Source organism: Macaca thibetana, chromosome 14, assembly GCF_024542745.1.
Source record: "Macaca thibetana thibetana isolate TM-01 chromosome 14, ASM2454274v1, whole genome shotgun sequence".
In the NCBI taxonomy this organism is placed as follows: Eukaryota; Metazoa; Chordata; class Mammalia; order Primates; family Cercopithecidae; genus Macaca; species Macaca thibetana.
In genome coordinates, this window is record NC_065591.1 from 87068402 (window position 1) to 87087857 (window position 19456).

At 37.4% G+C, this 19456-nt stretch overlaps 2 protein-coding genes across 6 annotated transcripts in view; both read right to left on the bottom strand.

Moving 5' to 3' along the window:
• CWC15 (CWC15 spliceosome associated protein homolog) overlaps window positions 1-19456 on the bottom strand; it is a 408388-nt gene that overhangs the window by 225362 nt on the left and 163570 nt on the right. The window lies entirely within an intron of this gene.
• Window positions 12525-19456, bottom strand: part of SESN3 (sestrin 3) — a 62616-nt gene continuing 55684 nt past the window's right edge. For all 4 annotated transcript variants that reach the window (XM_050758035.1, XM_050758036.1, XM_050758038.1 and 1 more), the window contains 2 exons: window positions 17402-17546; window positions 12525-15829 (listed from right to left, as the gene is read on the bottom strand). In XM_050758035.1, coding sequence (XP_050613992.1) covers window positions 15743-15829; window positions 17402-17546 — 232 coding nt within the window. In that variant the 3' untranslated portion in view covers window positions 12525-15742. The remainder of the gene's footprint in view (window positions 15830-17401; window positions 17547-19456) is intronic.

The window sequence follows — 19456 nt, forward strand, 5'->3', positions numbered from 1 at the left end:
TACTATCCACCTTCTCACTCCCCTGTGAGCGCCATATGGCAGGGGTCACATCCATTTTATTTCCTGTTGTAGCCAGCATTGAGGACTGGCGTGGCTGGCACATGGCCTTTTTTCCTGCAACTCTGACAGTTCCTCTTCTCTCTCCTTCATCCCCTCTAGTGTCTTCTCCTCTTCCTGGCCTTTAAGCGTTGGAGTTCCTCAAGGCTCTTAGGTTACCTTTATCTCTCGCTTTTTCCTAAATGCTCGCCCAGGTATAAAGCTTCAATTAGTCTACCTGACATCTTTGTATATCTCAAAGGCAGCTCAGATTCCCAAGTTAGCAAGGCAATGCACATGATTTTTTTCCTAGAACTTGGCCCCTTCCCCGTGTTCTCTGAGTAAATGGCTCCATCAGGCACCAGTATGGGCAAGATGGAAACCAAGAAGTCATCCTGATGCGTCCTTATTGTTTACCCTCCCCGCAAGCCAATCACTTAGACTTGTTGATTTTTATCTATTGCTCGAATCCACCTACCGCTCCCCATCTCTGCAGTTCATGCTGTAGTCTTCACTGCCTGCTCTTTTCACCTGACTAGCTTATTAATGAGTCTTCCTGCTTCTGTTCTTGTTCCCCTCCATTATTTATGCTCCAGCCAGAGCATCCTTGAAATGCAAATCTGATCATTTCACCATCGTAACAACCCCCCCACCAACACACACACATACACACACACAGACACACACACACATACACACAATGCAAAATTCTCTGACAGCCTCCATTGCTCTTACAATAGAAGCCAACATCCAGCTGGGCGTGGTGGCTCATGCCTGTAATCCCAGCACTTTGGGAGGCTGAGATGGGCAGATCACTTGAGGTCAGGAGTTTGATTCCAGCGTGGCCAACATGGTGAAACCCCGTCTCTGCTAAAAATACAAAAATTAGCTGGGCATGGTGGTGTGCACCTGTAGTCCCACCTACTCAGGAGGCTGAGGCAGGAGAATTGTTTGAATGCAGGAGACAGAGGTTGCAGTGAGCTGAGATTGCACCACTGCCCTCCAGCCTGAATCAACGTGGTTAATATGGTGTCAACATAGTGACAGAACAAGACTCCATCTAAAAAAAAAAAAAAAAAAAAGCCAACGTACTTTGTTTGTGTTAGCTTTAAAGGCTTTGTAGCCCAGACCATACAGTAGGCTGACTTCCGCAATGCACTCTCTGGCTGAGCTCGTATGATCCCCCAGTCTCTGGCCTTTGTGTTGGGAGGCACCTCACTCTGGCAAGCTGCCCTCTTGGACAGTATTCCTTCAAGACAGCTCCAGCCTGATTACCTTCCAAGGTCTTCTCTTGACCTACAGAGAGCTCATATATCCTTGCCGTGCCAAATACTGGAAGGGCAATTGTTCTTGTGGCTGTCCTCTCTCTTGGGTTTGCATGCCTATATGGGTTTGCATGCCTATCTTTTTTTTTATAAAGCAATCTAAAAAAAAGAATGCTTTCTTTTAGATTGGAATTGAATGCCAGTCTATATTGTTCCTTAAACTCCACAAGATTTGTACAAATGCCTCAGAATGAACTCTTTGAAGGGAGCTGGAACTCAAAGCATAGCCCTTTCTAAAACAAACCCTCTATTTTTGCCTCTTCAACCTCTACTCTTTCATAGCCAGGAGTGGGGTTGAAGTAAAGTTCACAAAATGGATTTGGGATCACCACTTTTGCAAATCCTTAATGTGCCATCATTTCACTTTGGGAACACATTGCCACCTCTGGAATGAATCCTTTTGGGGTGACGGCCAGCACTGAGTAGTTCTATTTACAGAATCCTGTTTTAGAGAGAGAAGATGCTCACTCGATGGAAGAAGTCAGTTAGAATCTACCATTTTCAGACAAGAAAGGGCATGTTCCTTTTGGAAAAGCTGGGTGGGCCCAGTCCTGAGCAGTTAGAGGCATCATAACAGCACCAGGAAGCTGAATGCAAGGGCATAAGGACTAACTTGGCTCCTTCGCTGATATGACTGATGCCTGAAGTTAGAGTAAAGGTCTTTTGAAACTCCTAACTTGGCCCCACTCCTTTTTACCTCTTACTCTCTCAGTCATTCCGTGTACCCCATCTGGGGGCCCTCCCCAGGGATAGCTTCTGGCCTCAGCCTAGACGAGCTGCTTCTGTCAGAGATTACTCTACAAGAGGCATCACCCAACTCTGGGCCACAACTGGAGATGTAAGTGCTGCTGCGCCCTGGCCAGGTTGGACAGCCACACTTCTCTTGAACACTACCCAGAATCTCCACTTCAATCAAGGGGTAAGAAGGGTCCTTCTCTCTTGCTCAGAAGTCCCATGGCTGTCTGGGCCTTGCCCCTCACTGAGTCGTTGGTCCATTCACAGAGTATTTCTCTCGCATCTCACCACGGCCAGCACTGTCTAAATTCATGAAGGAGATGCAATTTATCTGAAGTGCTCTTGACCATGGGGAGGGGCATTTCATGCACATTGGTGTAAATTGGCACAATCTTTCTGAAAAGCAATTCAGAAATGTGTATCAAGAGTATTAAGGGTGTTTTTTGCCGTTTGAGAAATTCCATTTCGGTAACTTCCATTTCAAAAGCAGTTTCTAACAGGTTTGTAATGGGGAGTTGTTTTCACCTTGGGAAACCCATCTTTGATGTCGCGTCTTCTGAATTCTATGTGATTTGCTCCTTTAATAACATCATGAAACTCTGTCAGTTTCCCAGTTATATATGGAACACAGGGCGTGTAGGCAGTCAAGGTGGATTTAAGGCTGTATAACTCTGTGAATAATGTTGTCAAAGAGAGAGCCTGCTCCCAAAAGACATATGGTTTCCAAAAGCAGACTGGTGTGGTGCTGAGTGAATAAACATTGTGTGGGGATCTTGTAAAACAGGACATTTTATGAGCCCCTCACCTCCCATTCTGATACAGCAAGTCACGGTGGTTTCCAGGAATGTCTATTTTTAACAAGATTTCCTTTAGATTTTGATGCTCAGATAGAGGTCTGATAATCACAGCTTAGAATGTAATCTACCATAGGCTGTTTCATTTTTAAGAAATTCTACTAGATCTTATTTTGATGGAATATTGTATGTCACATGGGATTCATGCATTCAAGAAATATCTAAAATACTAGACAAGCATTCTCACTGCCAATTATAGGTAAGAGTGTAATTTCAAAAAATATTACATAACCCATATGCCACACTTTCAAGTGCACACAACTCCACAAAGGTGAACATTCTGAGGGCAGAGATGAGCAAAGGACTGATTATTAAGTTACCGACTATAGTGACTCTGGTTTAGTGATATAAGTAAAAATCCCCAAGACCATCCAAGGCTATCCTTAATAGACTGTGATATAAAGAAGAAATTTTCCAATCTAGATTCTCTATGGATAAAGCACTGGCCACCTCCAGCATTTACATTCTGTCAGTTATCTATTGCTACAACAATGCTGTACTTTGTAACATACAACCAGAAAACCTCAATGGTGCACAACAGTCAATATCAAATTTTGCTCATGAGTCAGTGGATTGACTGGGTGATTCTGCTGGTCTAACTGGGTTTGATGGGGTACCTCCATGAGTTTGCAGTCAGTTCTAGGTAAGCTAGTTGACTTTACTGTTCTTGGATGGGTTTTTTCACGTGTGTTGAGCCTTAGCCAGAGCATCTGGGACAACTGAGCTTGCTCCAGGTGGCTCATTCTCCAGCAGACTAGCCCAGGCATGGCAGGATCCAGAAAGAGAGAAGCATGCAGTCTCTTAAAGCCTAGGTCTGCAGCATATACAATGTCACTTCTGCTGCATTCTATTGGCCAATTCAAGTCACAGGATGAGCCCAGATTCAAGATTGGAGAAATAGACTTTACCTCTTGATGGAAGAACTTGTAAAGTCACATTCCAAAATGTGTGAGTATGGATTTATGCAAACAATCAGCTACATCCACTGGGGCCAGTTATGTAAACAATCAACAACATCCATTACCCAAGCTTTACCTGTTTACCTAACAGGTTACAAGGCATCAAATTCTGAAGGTTATTATATTGCTCCCAGGTATCAAAAGAGTTTGTGTGCACATACCTGGGAAGGTAAGGCCTTGCATGTCAACAGTTTGCTTTGAGTATCTTATACTTTATCAATGATGTACATCAAGGGGGATGTGTAATGTATTCAGGAAATTATTCAAGATATTCAGAAAATTCCTACATACTCAAAGAATGCCTTATGGTTACCTTGAATATCCTGTTTTTATGCTGCCCTGAAATTCTAGACAGTCTCTGATTGCCAAGGAGATGCTGTTTTTTCAAAGTGGGACAAATCATTGTGCTAAAAACTCATTGAAAATGGCTCCTTTTAAAATCTGCCTCAATCTGGCTTTCACTTCCTTTTCTAAGTGAAGAAATACAAATAGCTTAGCCTGTAACCTTTAGTCACTGCACTGTTTGACCAAACTATACTTTCCAAATTCATCTTGTACGTGAAGTACCACACATATGGCCTGAACACCACACTCTGGATTTTTGTTTCCTCTGTCTCTTTTACCTTCAACATGATGTTCCTCAGTCTCTGCAAATCCAAATCTTAACACTCACACAGTGTCTGCTTAAATATGGCCTTCTGCTTAAAAAATCCTTCACTGATAACCCCAAACAAAAGTGTGCTTGTTTCCTCTTTATGTTGCAAAGAGAGGTAAAAAATAGCAAGTAAATTCCGACAAATCTGAGAACAGTTTTATCATTCACTTACTGTTAGACTTAGACATGGTGCTTAATTTTGCTAAGCCTATTTTTCTTAACTCTCTAAGATGGGGATAATATCCACCTCCAGGATGGTTATAATAAAAATACTGTATTAAAAGTTTCTAACATTTACAAGGTCCTTGATAAATGATGGCTTTTTTATGACCCCGTTTACAAAGCCATTATCTTCTTATTTTCTATATTGTTTAATGCCCAGCCAATGCCTCTGTTACAGTTTTGCTCCCTGAGCTTCCCTCTTCTTAAGGACAAGAGTTATGCCTTCCTTCTTATTGCTTTTCTCTGCATTTTACAGATGAGGAAACTGAAGAACCACAAGATTAAGTAACTTGTTCAAAGGCAGATAATTAGCATTACTGGAGTTGAGATCTGAATTTATTTTAGGAACTACTTTCTAAACCCCTACGCTGTGTGTGCTGCCTTGTCTTAGCCTGGCTTCCCCCTGGAAATAAAGCCTGAGACCAAGGTTTACTTGCCACTGGGTTGAAAGAGGCGGGTAGGAGTGAAGGAGTGAAATAGGAAAGGAGGGACAACTGATAGAGTTGAACTGGTGCTCTATCCCACCAAGTCCTCTACATTTCAAAACTGTGGCTTGGGGAATGAAAGGAAGCCCAGTTAAAGGTTAACCCGAGTTAACTTCTTGCACTTTTGGTTGTTCGTACTTAGTGGAAAGGCAGTACCCTCTGGCATTCTACCAAAAGCACTCAGGGAAGCCCCGAGGCAGGAGGCCAGAAGCAAGCAGTCCAGGACCACGAGAGAAGTATCAGTGAAAATTGGGCAAAAGTTTGCAGAGAATTGGTTGCCACCACACCAGCGCTGAAGTTAGAGATGGGCAAGGTGACTGTGAAGGGGTGTAGAAGAGGTGTGCACCACATGCCTCTTAGCTAGTAGAGTCAATGTGTGCTGAAAAGTGCTGTAACCAGGAGAGTTTTCCTGAATTTCATCTTGATGTGAAGATGACGGATTTGTTCATGTTTATTTTAGGAGCATGCCTGTGTAGGAAGGAGTATTAAGAATTCTTGCCAAGGCTGGGTGCCGTGGCTTACGCCTGTAATCCCAGCACTTTGGGAGGCCAAGGTGAGTGAATCGCCTGGGGTCAGAAGTTCGAGACCAGCCTGGCCAACATGGCGAAACCCTGTCTCTACTAAAAATACAAAAATTAGCTGGGCGTGGTGGCAGTGCCTATAGTCCCAGCTACTTGGGAGGCTGAGGTGGGAGAATTACTTGAACCCGCGAGGTGGAGGTCATGGTGAGCCGAGATTGGGCTACCCCACTCCAGTCTGGGCAACAGAGTGATTCTGCATCTAAAAAAAAGAAAAAAAAATTTCTTGCCTCAAATTCCTTTTAAAGAGTTTTATGGGAAGGTTTTGGGCTCATTTGTGTTTTGAAACATGTCAAGTATGTGAGATTATGGGAGAAGAGACATGTTCTGAGATGTTCTAAGTCCACAGCAAGGGAAGCCCATATTAGAAAGTTACATGCATTAAAAACCATGACTTGAATTCCTAATTCTTGCCATACAGTAGAATGTTCCTAAAATAGAAATGCAACACAGTTTTAAGTTCCTGAGTCTTCTTTAGGATCAGGTCCATTGTTCTCTTAGAATTTTTAGCCTTTAAATTCACAGGTGCTGATTTTTATCTCTTGGTCTGTGAACCTTCCCCTCAGGGACCATCTTTTGAATCAAAAACCCGTTTAGGACTGGAGGGGAAAAAAATCTATTTTTTAAAATTAAAATTGTTGCAAGTAAGCCAGAAAGGAAAGTTATCTAACCTTGTCTGGAGCATGGATCATCCATTTGCTTTTCAGTAAGATGTCAGGCAGATAGCATGGTCATTTGTATCATTCAACAAGAAACTTAAGCTGAATTAAGGTAGTGAAGTTCAGTAGAAAAAAAATGTCAGAAAGACTGGAATTCGAATCTCCACTGTGTCAGTTCTAAAAACTGTACCAACTCTTATGCAAATAAAGCTTTCTATGACTTAATTTCCTCATCTATAAAAGGAAGAAACCGTCACTGCAAAATTATTGTGAGGATTTGTTCTTCACAAAGGTGTGAGGATTAAATGAAATTGTGTACGTGAAAGGACAAAGTACACACATAAACATGAAGTATTATTTTACTTTAAAAAATGGCTCAAAGTTGTTAATAAATTCATGGGGAAACTAGTGTCAAGAGCCTGATTTTGAATTGGGGGAGAACTTATAGAAAGACTGAGTTGTTAGCTGAGTTTGACCTGATAGACCCTGTCCTTTGTCTCCCCCTGGGGTTGCATATTATTGAAAAAAAGACTTTTGTTTTTTTGGGAGACAGGGTCTCACTGTGTTGCCCAGGCTGGTCTTGAACTCCTAGGTGCAGATCCTCCTGCCTCGGCCTCTCAAAGTGCTAGGATTACAGGCATAAGCCACCACCCCTAGCCAAAAGATAGACTCTAATCAGCAAGCAGCTGGTTTCCACTCATCTCCCATTACAGCTAGACACACGGCACAAAGGAAGAGATCTTGCCTTTGGTATGAATTTTTACATAACATGTGAATTAAGATAAATGAAAAGTCAAGTCCTTCCTTAGAAAACTTGCACAAACGACTGCACATCCCTTATAGCTTTCCAAAAGCCGATTTTACATGCCTACTTAGAAGTCTTATCACCACTTCAAATTACACATATATCATCTTCCTCTCTCCATTAATTTTTTTCTACTTTATATCAAAGAGTAACAGTATTCTCTGGGCTTGTTTATCCATTCAAATTCATTATGGTGCTGTGTATTTCAAATACATTAGTACACATCACCTAATTCTTAAACAACCATCTCAAGAAGGTATTACTCCTGATAGAATGTAATGCAGAAATCAAAGATCATAGAGATTAATTTACTTTCAAGGCTGCAAAGCTAGTAGAATATGAAAAAAACTGGGTTTTTAAATCCAGGCCCCAACCTTATGTCCGATGCCCCTTTCCTCATTCTAATTATGGCTTTGGTTAACAAGAGACAATAATAAAGTTAATTTGTCTCTTGCTAAGATCACAATTATTTTAAAAGGTAACAATGACTATACATTTTGCACAACTTACACTATTGCAATATTCCACAAATAGAATATTGAGTGCTAAGAAATATCACCAGGAAACTGGGTTAGGAAAAAAATAGTGAAAATAATGACTCCTATATTTGTGATATCTTTAAGAATACATGTCTCAATAATCAAGCAGAAATAAACCAAGTGAGAATGCTACTCCAATATAAACAAAGTAGGCAAATGATTGGTGTTCAGTTTTGCCAATTTTATTGAACCAATAAAATTCCTACTAATAACAATGAAATAAATTTCTGCAAGTATAAATGTGATACAGTTTAACAAAACCCATTGTTCTGTACCTATAAATAGATTTTCAAAATGTCATAAAAAGTGCAGTTATGAATTGTTAACATGTTAATACACAGTTCCTTTATTTCAAATGTGTTTGTCTTGACTCACTAACAGTTCCTTCTGCATCTGTCCAAATAATATTACCCATCCCTCCAAAAAAAAAAAAAGAGGCATTAAAGCACTAGAATATTACACATAAACTGATCCATTTAGGTCAGCTTTAGTCAGAACTGTAAAATCAGCAACATAAGAAAAACAAAACCTAGTAATACATACAAAAGCTTTCATGGGTTCTAGAACCTTCTTAACTGCTTACTCATGTGGAGGGCATTAAGAGTTGAAAAGGCTTATATGGTTAACTACCTTAGACTATATCTACAGCAGGGTCTGGTTTGCCAGAACAAGTTTAAAGTGGCTGTTTATTAAGTTTGCTATTTTCAGAATTGAAACTATAAGACCGCCATTTGACCCTGAAACTTGTGTGAATCTTAAATTGCATCAATTATCTATTTGATAAAAGCTTATTCTAATTTAAAACCTTATAGAGTAAGAGACTGATATATATAGCAGTCTTAAAGATCACGTCATCTGCCTTACATTAGTCCAGTCACGTGCTTCGTAAAAAAAAAAAAAATTACAGTAACAAAGCACAGGACTACAAAGGCAAAACATCACAGCTTCTGATTACACTGAATAAAAAGTACCAAGAAACGCAAAAGATAATTCTGTATTAATACTGATGAATTAAAGAACTATAATAGACGTTTCACAGCATGCTACATATATCGCTCACAACTTAAGGATAAATGTCTAACGTTGAAAGTCAAGAAGTTGGCAATCTGATTTCATGTGCAATTCAGCTACAAAGTCTTAATATATACATTCATTATGTAGCTGTCCTGCAAAACCAGGATTTTTTAAAGAGAGTTTTCAAGTTCAACTTCTATTTCATAAGTTAAAAGATGCATCCAGTTCTTCCATGACCAGGAAAGTTATTTTCAGGCTTAAAGGAGCTAATCCAAGTAGCAAGGCCATGTTCCAAGTGGACCTGACAGGGTTCTTTATTACCTTGCTCAGACTGTGTATGTGTATGTGCCTATACTAGTAGCACTGAGAAGATGCCAAACTGGCTGTGATTTGCTTTCTGTGTCTCTTATTTTGGATTGAAAAGAGTAAATGTGAAGAGAAAGAGGAAGGGGAAACTGTATTTTCTCTCCAGAGAAGACTAAATAATGCAAAGGAAATATCTGCACTAGATATAGAGTTTGGATCACTTTCCTTGGTGAACAAGGGTACCATTTAACTCTTTTACCTTAGAGAACCAGTGAAATTCAGAAAGCGGAAGTCTCTCAACATTACAAAGGAAGCTTCTTGGCCACCCAACTAATACATTTCCTTTTTTCTACCTTTTAATCCTTCTTTATCAGACTTGGGGAGCCGGTTGAAAATGTGTAAAGATATGAATTTAAGAAAGAGATGTACAATAAGTTTTATTCTGTAAGTTTCATAATGTATGCCCTTAACTAATCAGGATTTGTGAACAATATTTTAACACTATAGACCAGAGAGATTCTCTCTGATACTCTTTCGGTAGAAACTATACATTCATTTTTTTAAGAGGTTAACTTGAGGGGTGCAAGAAAATAGACTGTTCTAGCAAAATTTACATAACAAAAATTCTATTCATCATATTTAGACTTACTAATGTTTGATGTTGTCCTATGAACTGTAAAATTGGGTATTTGTTCTAAAGGCTATTTTGTGGTATGCCCTGCACTATTTCAAAGATTTCCACAAGCATTCAAAAGAATCAGATATTCATTCTCTGTTCCCCCCATATATATATATATATAATATATATATATATAAATATATTTTTTCATTCTGTACTTCATGGTGGTACAGTCATAATTAGTTTAAAGCTAAAATGAACACTTCATGGCATATAATTTAATACAAACCGCCTCAGTCTCCATTATTAAGTCTCATTTCTTAACTAGGACATCAATTCATTCCTGAGCCCTGAAAGGCATTTATTGGAATCTACTATCAGGTTGAGTTGTTCATAAATGAGATGGAAAACATCCAAATACCACAAGAAATAATAATAATCTATACTTGCAAATGGGATGGTTCATCAGGTCAGACAACCGTGTGCAGTGTCCCATGTTAGAAACCTGACATAATTTTACATTTATGAACAACCTCAAGTGCACCTAGCTGGAGAAGAAGAACTATTACATCTTCCTCTTTGCATTTCCTCTTCCTTCTGGATATACCCTAAGTGCAGCTAGGAGAATAAAGACTACAAAGTCAATGCATTTTCTTTTCATCCCATAGAATATTTTTTTCCTCCCATAAGAATAGGATAGCAACAGAGCTGTTAGAGGCTTAGTCTAACCCAGGAAAGCCTGGTTAAACCCTTATGTACCCAATTTTGTGTTATTTTATTATATTATAAATCAAATGGGCTTCTGTGATCCCATGGGACCATCTAAATACCCTTTGCCGTATGTCCTTCCATTAGAAATGTGTTTCAAGGCCCATACCACCAATAAAACAAATGTCTGGAACACCACCCTATTTGCATGCCAGAAATTTCCCATTCCACTTAAGGGTTACAAGTCATTCTGGATTGCTGGAGAATTTTAACTTTACATTCAAATAGCTTGGACTAACAACAGTATTCATAACCTAATGCAAATCCAAGTTAGGATGGCAATTCAATCACTTTAAAATCCTGCTATATGCTAAATTCTGAACGATAGAAATAGTTCAATTTCTGTATCATGTATAAATATAAAGATTCCTACTTTGATAGAAGGCAAATATCTTTTATGATTTATTTAAAATATGGAAGTTGTATTACTGAACAACAGTGAGTGAATCCATGAAAAGGTTGGATACTCTGAATTTATAGGCTCTTTGGGGATGAGGTAGAGGAGAGCAAGATATTTCGGCAGCTGGGAAAAGGGTAGAACAGAATAGGGTGACAAAATTTACACTGATACTGCATAACATCTGGTAGAGTGTCTAGGGCAAAGGTTAGCCAAAGTACAGCTGGATGGTTGAGGGATTTAGAAGGAGTTGGGATGAATCCATAGTCTCAATGAATGCAGAAAAAGTAACTCAGGAAAGTAAATGCTGGTGACTTATCAGCAGGTGGCTGGTGATGTTTGGTTTGGATTGTGAAAGCTGCTTAGACCAGGATGGGCTGAGGGAAGGGGAGAGGAGTAAGCATGTAGAGGTTGAGGCACTTGGAGGAAGAAGAAGCAGGCAGGAAAGGGTGAACTGAATGCAGATAGGAGCTCCCACATGGGAAATATTTTCTCTAGATTAGGTGTACGATGCTGAGGGCAGCCACGCTCTCAGCACTATGTTCCTTGTATTCTTTGAAAACTTTTCCTTCCTCATAGGGCTCTGCCTTGACATATACCTCTACCTCTATTATACATTTCACCCCAGCTATTTTTAAGTTCTAGGTCTCACCTGGGCAGATTCTAGGTCTGTTAACCAAGCCAAATTAGCATTGAAATAAGCTCCACATACAGTGGGCATATAAGTTCTGTTGACTGAGATAAATACATTCATGTTACAGTACTGTTTTGAAGAAAGACTATTTAATTTGATTCTCAGTCTCCAGAGGGATATAATAGGGAAACACAGTTTATGTTGACAGCTACCTAGAATAGATTCTGATTACACATATTAGGTAACTTAAAATTCAATCTGAGCAGAGGAGCCACAACTTTCAGTTTGCTGTGGAATTGTACTACTAAGCAAATGTGACATACTATTTACATAACATTATTGTTATATACTGTTTACTCCATGTAAGACTATCTCTTTGCATAAAAGCAGTCCTATTAAAGAGAAGAATTTAAGGTCTTGTTTTCCAGAGAAATGATTTAGAATTGTCTTTAAAATACAACCTAAAACACCTTATTTTGCTAACACAGTGCAAATCATTTTTATAACATGCGCTGTAATTTATTTTTTCCATAAGGAATTGTCCTTAGAGTTCAAAAGAATCTTACCATCAAATAGGCATGTACCCTCCCTCCACTAAAAATGGTGAACTATTTTAAGTACAGATCTTTGTTTGTTGATCGTTTTATTTTGCTGTGGCACAGAAAACTAAGATTTTGGATTTTAAAATAACTTTATAAGGAGGAAAAGGAAAAAGTCGCTCTGGAATAATAATTAGCATTTAGGAGCATTTAAAATCTTTAGGAGACATTATAATAATTAAATAGGAGACCTGGTTCAAATTTTATAGGATTCCTACATAAAACTTATATTGAGTTTTCTGTTGTAAAAACAGCCCTGTGTTTCTCTGCCATTATTTGGGCTTACAACCATAATTATAGGCCAAGGCTATGCCCCAGATTCCATGTTAGCCATCTTTTATTTTAAAAATACCCCAAATGGGACAAATTCATACTGGGACTGAGACAATGTACTTAGTTCAAAAAGGTGAAGGAGGTAATAAGCTGTCTCAAAAGCCTCTTTTCCCCTAATGGTCATGCATCCACCTGAGGAAGCCTCATCTGAAGAAGCCAGTGAGGCACCAGCCTGGCTACTCCCATAGTCAGGTGGGTTAAAGAACAGATTATTTTCAGATGGGGGAGTATCTCAATATTTCTTGAGGTGATCTGAGAAATTACAAATTACCATTGAAGCTGGAAATCTTGAAATTCCAAAGTAAATAGACATTATTCAAGCATACACATCAGTGGACTATTAAGACTAATTTTAACATAATAAGCAAAGAATTAAAGAATTCACATTCACATGTGCTTTTCTCACGTACACTTGCACATTTAAGTTTGGCACAATGTGAGTGCAAGGTGTAGATCAGCATATTGCATAATCACATCATTATACCAATTGAACCAGACATCTCTTTTAAAAATATTACATTTTAATATAAAAAGCTATACTATAAATTACTAAATAGTAAATTCAATACTCTGAAAAAATACCACCCTGGAAAACCGCATCGGAATTTCAAGTTTGCATTGGATAAAGAGAATTAACAGCAAACTCGTTGTAAAATGGTATTCACAACCTGAAATGCTGTGCATGCTGCGTATTAGTAGGTGCTTTAGCACCTGCAGATGTCAATTTTTCTAGGCTGGTTCACTGAGGTTCATAAATGTTTTGTTTTTGTTTATAGTTCCAAGTCAACTTATTTTCCTGACTATTGATGAAATAGATCAATGCTGAGCTAAAAAGAAACTTTGCAAGGAAAAGAGATCTATTAAAGGCACTAATATTTCCATAGCCTAGACTCCAACTACTTACATTTCCAGGGAAAAAAATAAACAAAAACTAAGTGGCCATTTTAGTTACTTAAACCTTGTTTCCCCTTTTGGTCTAAAGCTCATATGGTGTTCTGTGAGAATTTCTCCTCCTTTCAATACATACAAATCATTTTTTATCCTGTTATACAGTTCACCTGCACAAAAATATAGGGCTATTAATTGAAAGCATCTGGTAAAAAAACAAATTCAAGAATAAAAGCATCCTCAACTTGAAAGTTGTAAAGTTAGGGAAGTCAAATGGACATTTATGTTGCCATTTGTGTTTTGCCATTCTCCTAAATATTTTCTTTGTATTACATATCTACATAATGTAATATTGAATAAAACATATGGCATATGCAATAAAACAGAAGAGAGATGGCACAAGTTCTCTGAATAATCTCTTTAAACCACCCTGTCTTCAAAAATATTAGTAATTTTTTCCTCACATGGAAGATTTCAAACAGGATCCTGGAATCCAAAAATGCAGAACTACTTTATGTTAATAAGTGTACAGTCATATTTGTTTTCCTATCTGGAACAAAATCTAAAAGAAAGCAACCCAATATATTGTACCAGAAGAGGATGATAAATGGAAGAGGAAAATGATTTAATGAAACACTAGTTCACGATTCTTTCACAAAAGAAAAGTTAAATCTTATATCACAAAGTCTAAAATGAAATCTTTGCTGGAACTAACAGAAAATTGTATCTATATTATTTACTGTGAAAAATGGATATGTTTTCAAAAATTAGCATGTATGTGTACAATTCAAGTCACCCTTAACTAACCAAAAAGTGTTTAAAAAGCAGTGCAGTTGTGTCCTACTGGATAGTTGTAAGCATCTCTTTAGGCACTTCACTGGTTCGTTGACATAATACAAATTAAAGCTATAAACACATAATGTTGTGCTCTCTGAAGATAGTCTAATCAAGCAAGCAACGTAAACCAATGCAAAAATGTGACTTTTTGGCCGCTTATTCCTCCCCTATGACTTGATAACTTTTTTAAACCAGTTGTCCAAGGAGATTTTTCTGGGGAAGGGAATGCTTTGGCATTATGAAAGGAACATTGTTCAATCCCAGTAAGGTAAAACTGAAAAAAGCCTGTGCAATAAAGAAATTTGAAAAAAATTTCTTTATGGCTCTGTTGAAAAGGACACTTTTGCAGTGATATGACGGGGAAACGTTCAGTTGAGTATTTTTTGAACATATTGCACTCTGTTTTTGTTGTTCAATCACATTAATGCATAGAAACACAATTTTTACCTTTGAATAATAAACTGTCTAACCTATTATAAGAACAAAAGTCATGGAAAATAATTGCTAAAAGCCTAACAGGAAAAAAATAGGCATATTAACCTTCCTTTGCTTAACGAAATATAGAAAAAGACTATGAGAAAGGAAAAATGTGCAAAGAAAATTTTTGGTCAGTCATGTGTGGGTATAGGTTTATATGTGCCAACTAAATGAACTGTAAGCAGCACTGTGAGCACTGATTATTTAAGGTGACTGAGGATTACTGTCAGTGATAGGATTGTGTATAATTCCACTTATAATATATACATATGATATGGAAAACTGAAACTTCTGTTTTAGAAGATAAAGAAAATAGCTGAATTTGGCATTTCAGTAGCATGCTATAGAATTCATCATGATTAATTTCACATTAAATTATGGGCAATGGCTGTATCACATTTCATGTTATCGCCAATAGCAGTAAAACAACAACAAATGAACAAACAAACAAAAAAAACAGTGCCTGACAAATAATCTCCTGGGGACACAAATACGTGTCCAGTGAGCAGCTTGGTTCAACAGCGCATGCTTTTCCTCCACCAGATTTAGGACACAACATTAAAATTTTAGAATGGCCAGAGAGGTCACTCTTTGCTGAATTCCAACATCTGAAAAACAATTGCTTGAGCAGATTGTAAGCACTTGTCCTTATTCTTAAAAAAAAGGGCGGGGTTGGGAGGGAGAAAAAATACACATACACACAACTCAAAAGCGCTGAAGTTAAGCATTAATAAGCCAGATTCATGATTTATGATCAGTATCCAAAACTCCAACTATAAACAATGCAAAGTAGTGCTCCTCAGTATTATTTTTGCAATTGTTAGTAATGTTAAGCATCAAGGAAAATAAAACACATCATTGCACATTACAGCCGCAAAAAACAAAAACAAAAAACAAACGGCTAAACTTTGACATTAGAGAACTGAATAATTTTTGATGTTATATCACAAATAGCTTCTGATATTTATCTTATGTGAAAGGTCTTTACACATGTATGACATTTTCCTTGGGTGATACTTCAGGTCAAATGCCGAGTTATGGCACGAAGAGCATAGAGAAGTTCAGCTTGCATTCGTGCTTCCATTAAAAGTAGATTGACATGAACCTAGAAGTGAAAATGTCATCAGTTTAGTAACCATTATAAACACCTAAAATATCTTATTAGACATTCACAAAGGTTTTTTAATGTCTATATGAGCAATATACACACACACACCTAGGCATATTTATCCATGTTCAGGATGCAACACTCAAACCTGTGTCTATAAAAAATGGCTCTGCGAGCAGTAAAAATAACCCATAAAATCTAAAAAATTCTGATAGCTTTATTAAAGTTGTTATTCTTGTAAAGTCAATCTTTTGGGTTATAAAATAAAACTAATTTTTATAAATTATAATTTTCCTACAAATTATATTTATTTCTAGTTATAAAATTTTACATGGCTAAAAATAAGCCTTCATTTTTTTTTGACAGTTTATGCTTATCCTGTGAAAAGCTTTAACATTTATTAGGTTTTCTAATTTAATGTTTCCTATATATTTCTTTCAAATAAATATTTTTATGTAACAGTATATTTGGCACAAAAGTCCTGAATTATATTGTCAAAACACTAAATTACCAAGTTTGGGAAAAATCTATCGTCTTTTTTTTTGAGAGATGGTGTCTTGCTCTGTTGCCCAGGCTGGAGTGCAGTGGAGTGATCTCAGCTCACTGCAACCTCCGCCTCCTGGGTTCAAGCGATTCTCCTGCCTCAGATTCCCAAGTAGCTGAGACTACAGGCATGTGCAACCATGCCCAGCTAAATTTTTGTATTTTTTAGTAGAAAAGGGGTTTCACTATATGTTGGCCTGGCTGGTCTCGAACTCCTGACCTCAAGTGATCCACCTGCCTCGGCCTCCCAAAGTGCTGGGATTACAGGTGTGAGCCACCGTGCTCAGCAGAAACCATTGTCTTAATAGGTTAATTCTAGTGGTTAAAAAAATCTCGAAATGGATGTGCCTTCTCGGCCAAAACACAATTACACCTAACACAACATTTCAGTACGTCTGATTTTTATTAACAGTTAGGACTGCAGACAGTTTTCCAAATGTACTTTGAAGATATCAATGCTTAGATCTCGTATTTCAAAGGCCCATGATAAACTTTTATTTTATACACTATGTTGAACACAGCATATAACCATAATTGGGTTACTATTCAATAAATCTGAATTAAAAAAATATTTTAAAAACCCAGATAGTGGCTGGGTGCAGTGGCTCCTGCCTATAATCCCAGCACTTTGGGAGGCCAAGGTGGGTGGATCACCTGAGGTCAGGACTTTGAGACCAGTCTGGCTAACATGGTGAAACCCCGTCTCTACCAAAAATACAAAAATTAGCCAGGCGTGGTGGCGGGCACCTGTAATCTCAGCTACTCGGGAGGGTGAGGCAGAAGAATTACTTGAACCTGGGAGGTGGAGGTTGCAGTGAGCCGATATTGTACCACTGCTCTCCAGCCTGGGCAAGAGTGAGGCTCATCTCAAAAAAACAAACAAAAAAACCCCAGATAGCTAGATGATGCCACTTCCATGTCAATGGCAATAATTTATTAATACTTTCATGTGTTATTTTTTCATAACTATTACTTCTTATACTGAAGAACTGTCCTTGGTATAATGCTTAACATTGAAACGCTTACCTTTTCTGAGTGTTTGAACTGCCGCCAGTAACTATCATACATGCGTTTTGTAGTCCTCTCAGGATAGCAGGTCACTGTTTTAATGTAAACCTTCAGGCTTCTTTCAAGTAATTGATTAACTTCTCCATAATCATAGTCATCATACCTATGAGCAACACAACAATAGCTTTATAATGACAAAATCCAAATATTTAATTTCCAAAGCTATACTAAGGACATTTATTGTCTAGTAATTAAATACTAAAAGCTCGTTAATTAATTGAATCAACAAATGTTTACTGAGTACCCATTATGTGCCATGGGTACTCAGTAGTAGTGATATACTAGTGAACAAAATAGACAAAAATCCTTGGTCTCATGGAGCTTAAATTTTGTTGAAGTAAAAAGGAAAAAAAATTAAAAAGATAAACTTAGTCAGATGATAACTGCCATGGAGAGGAAATGGAGCTTGGTCTGGGAGGAGAGGAGTTGTTATTTTAAATAGGGTGGGCAGGAAGGCTTCTCTGAAAGGTTGATATTTGAACAATACCAGATGGTGGTAAAGAAGCAAGTGTAAAGGACTTGAGGTAGGAGTCAAGTGTTTCAGGGAAGAGGAAGTAATCACGGAGTCCCATGCTGCCAAATAGTCAAATAAGATAACTGGGAACCGACCACTGGAAGTAGCTATATGGACGTCACTAGCAACCTCAGTAAGAACAGTTTTGTCGGTTGATAGGGACAAAAGCCTGATACTGTGAATAGGTTCAAGAGAGAATTGGAGATAAGAAAATAGTGACAGTAAATATACACAATTTTGTCAGAGATTTGCTTTGCACGAAAGCAGAAAAATGAGGCAGTAGCCAGAGGGAAATGAAAGGTGAAACTGAAATTTTCTTTAAAGATGGGAGAAATTAAGTGTGTTTCTATGCTGACGGGAAAGGTCCAATAAAGAGAGTAAAGCTGATTATGCTGGAGAGAGAAGGGAGTATTGCTAGAATTGAGATCTTTAGAAAATGAGAAATGGGATTTTGTGCATAAGTGGATAGGAACATAGACAGTAATGACAGCAGAGTAAATGGGCACAGATGCAGATAGGTAGGTAAATGTGGTATTGGGAGCTTGTGGAATTTCTCTGTTATATTTTCATTTAATTTTTAACCCATATAATGCTTAGTTTAATAAAAAGAGTATCTCGATGCATTTATGTAAGCTTTATTTTGTAGCATCCAACAGATAAATATACTCACTACATTTGTTGCCTTGTATCCAATACATATTTATGGCATTTAAATTGAGTTCTATTAGTGTTTATTTTTCTTAGGTAGGTAGATATGATATATAAGTGTTTTAAAATGTGTTGATTCTTTGATAACATTGTCTAGCATGGTAAATGGACAAATAGCTCAGTTATTACATACAACCATAATCTATTACATGGAATATCATGTTATTAGTTGATTTATCAGTAAATTTTGGGGTTCTTTAGCTAAAATTATGGAAAATACTTTGCTTAACAGATTAAATTCTAATTACCATAAAGTCTTTCTGATATATATCAGATATATAGTCAAGTTGAATAATTTGTAACTGGAAATTTTTTGTCTGCTAATCTATTTCCATGAAAGCCTCAAACCGCAAGTCAAAAAGGCACATTCTTCAAAAAGTGCTTTCTTGATTAGACTATTCAATCTCATTTACTTACTGTCCTCTCAATGCCAATTTTCTAAATTTAAAGGTCATTAATTTATATGGGCCGATATATTTAATTTCAGTGTTATGTGACGTTATGTAAGCTTACGAAGGCACAATCTACTATAGTTTTGTTTATACCGTAATTGCCATTCCTTAAAAAATAAGTTTTAAAAAGACCAAATTAACTAAACAAACCAGAATTTATTATAGTGATCTAAAGGGACACGACAACTGTTTTTTTAAAACTCACCTATTCTTCCAGGAAGGATTCTCAGATTTGGTCTAATTCTATCCTATCCCCAATGATTACTGATGCTTTTTTCCCTCCTTAGTAAATTTTTACCACTGTATTTATATGTGCATCAATGTTAAGATTCATGACAC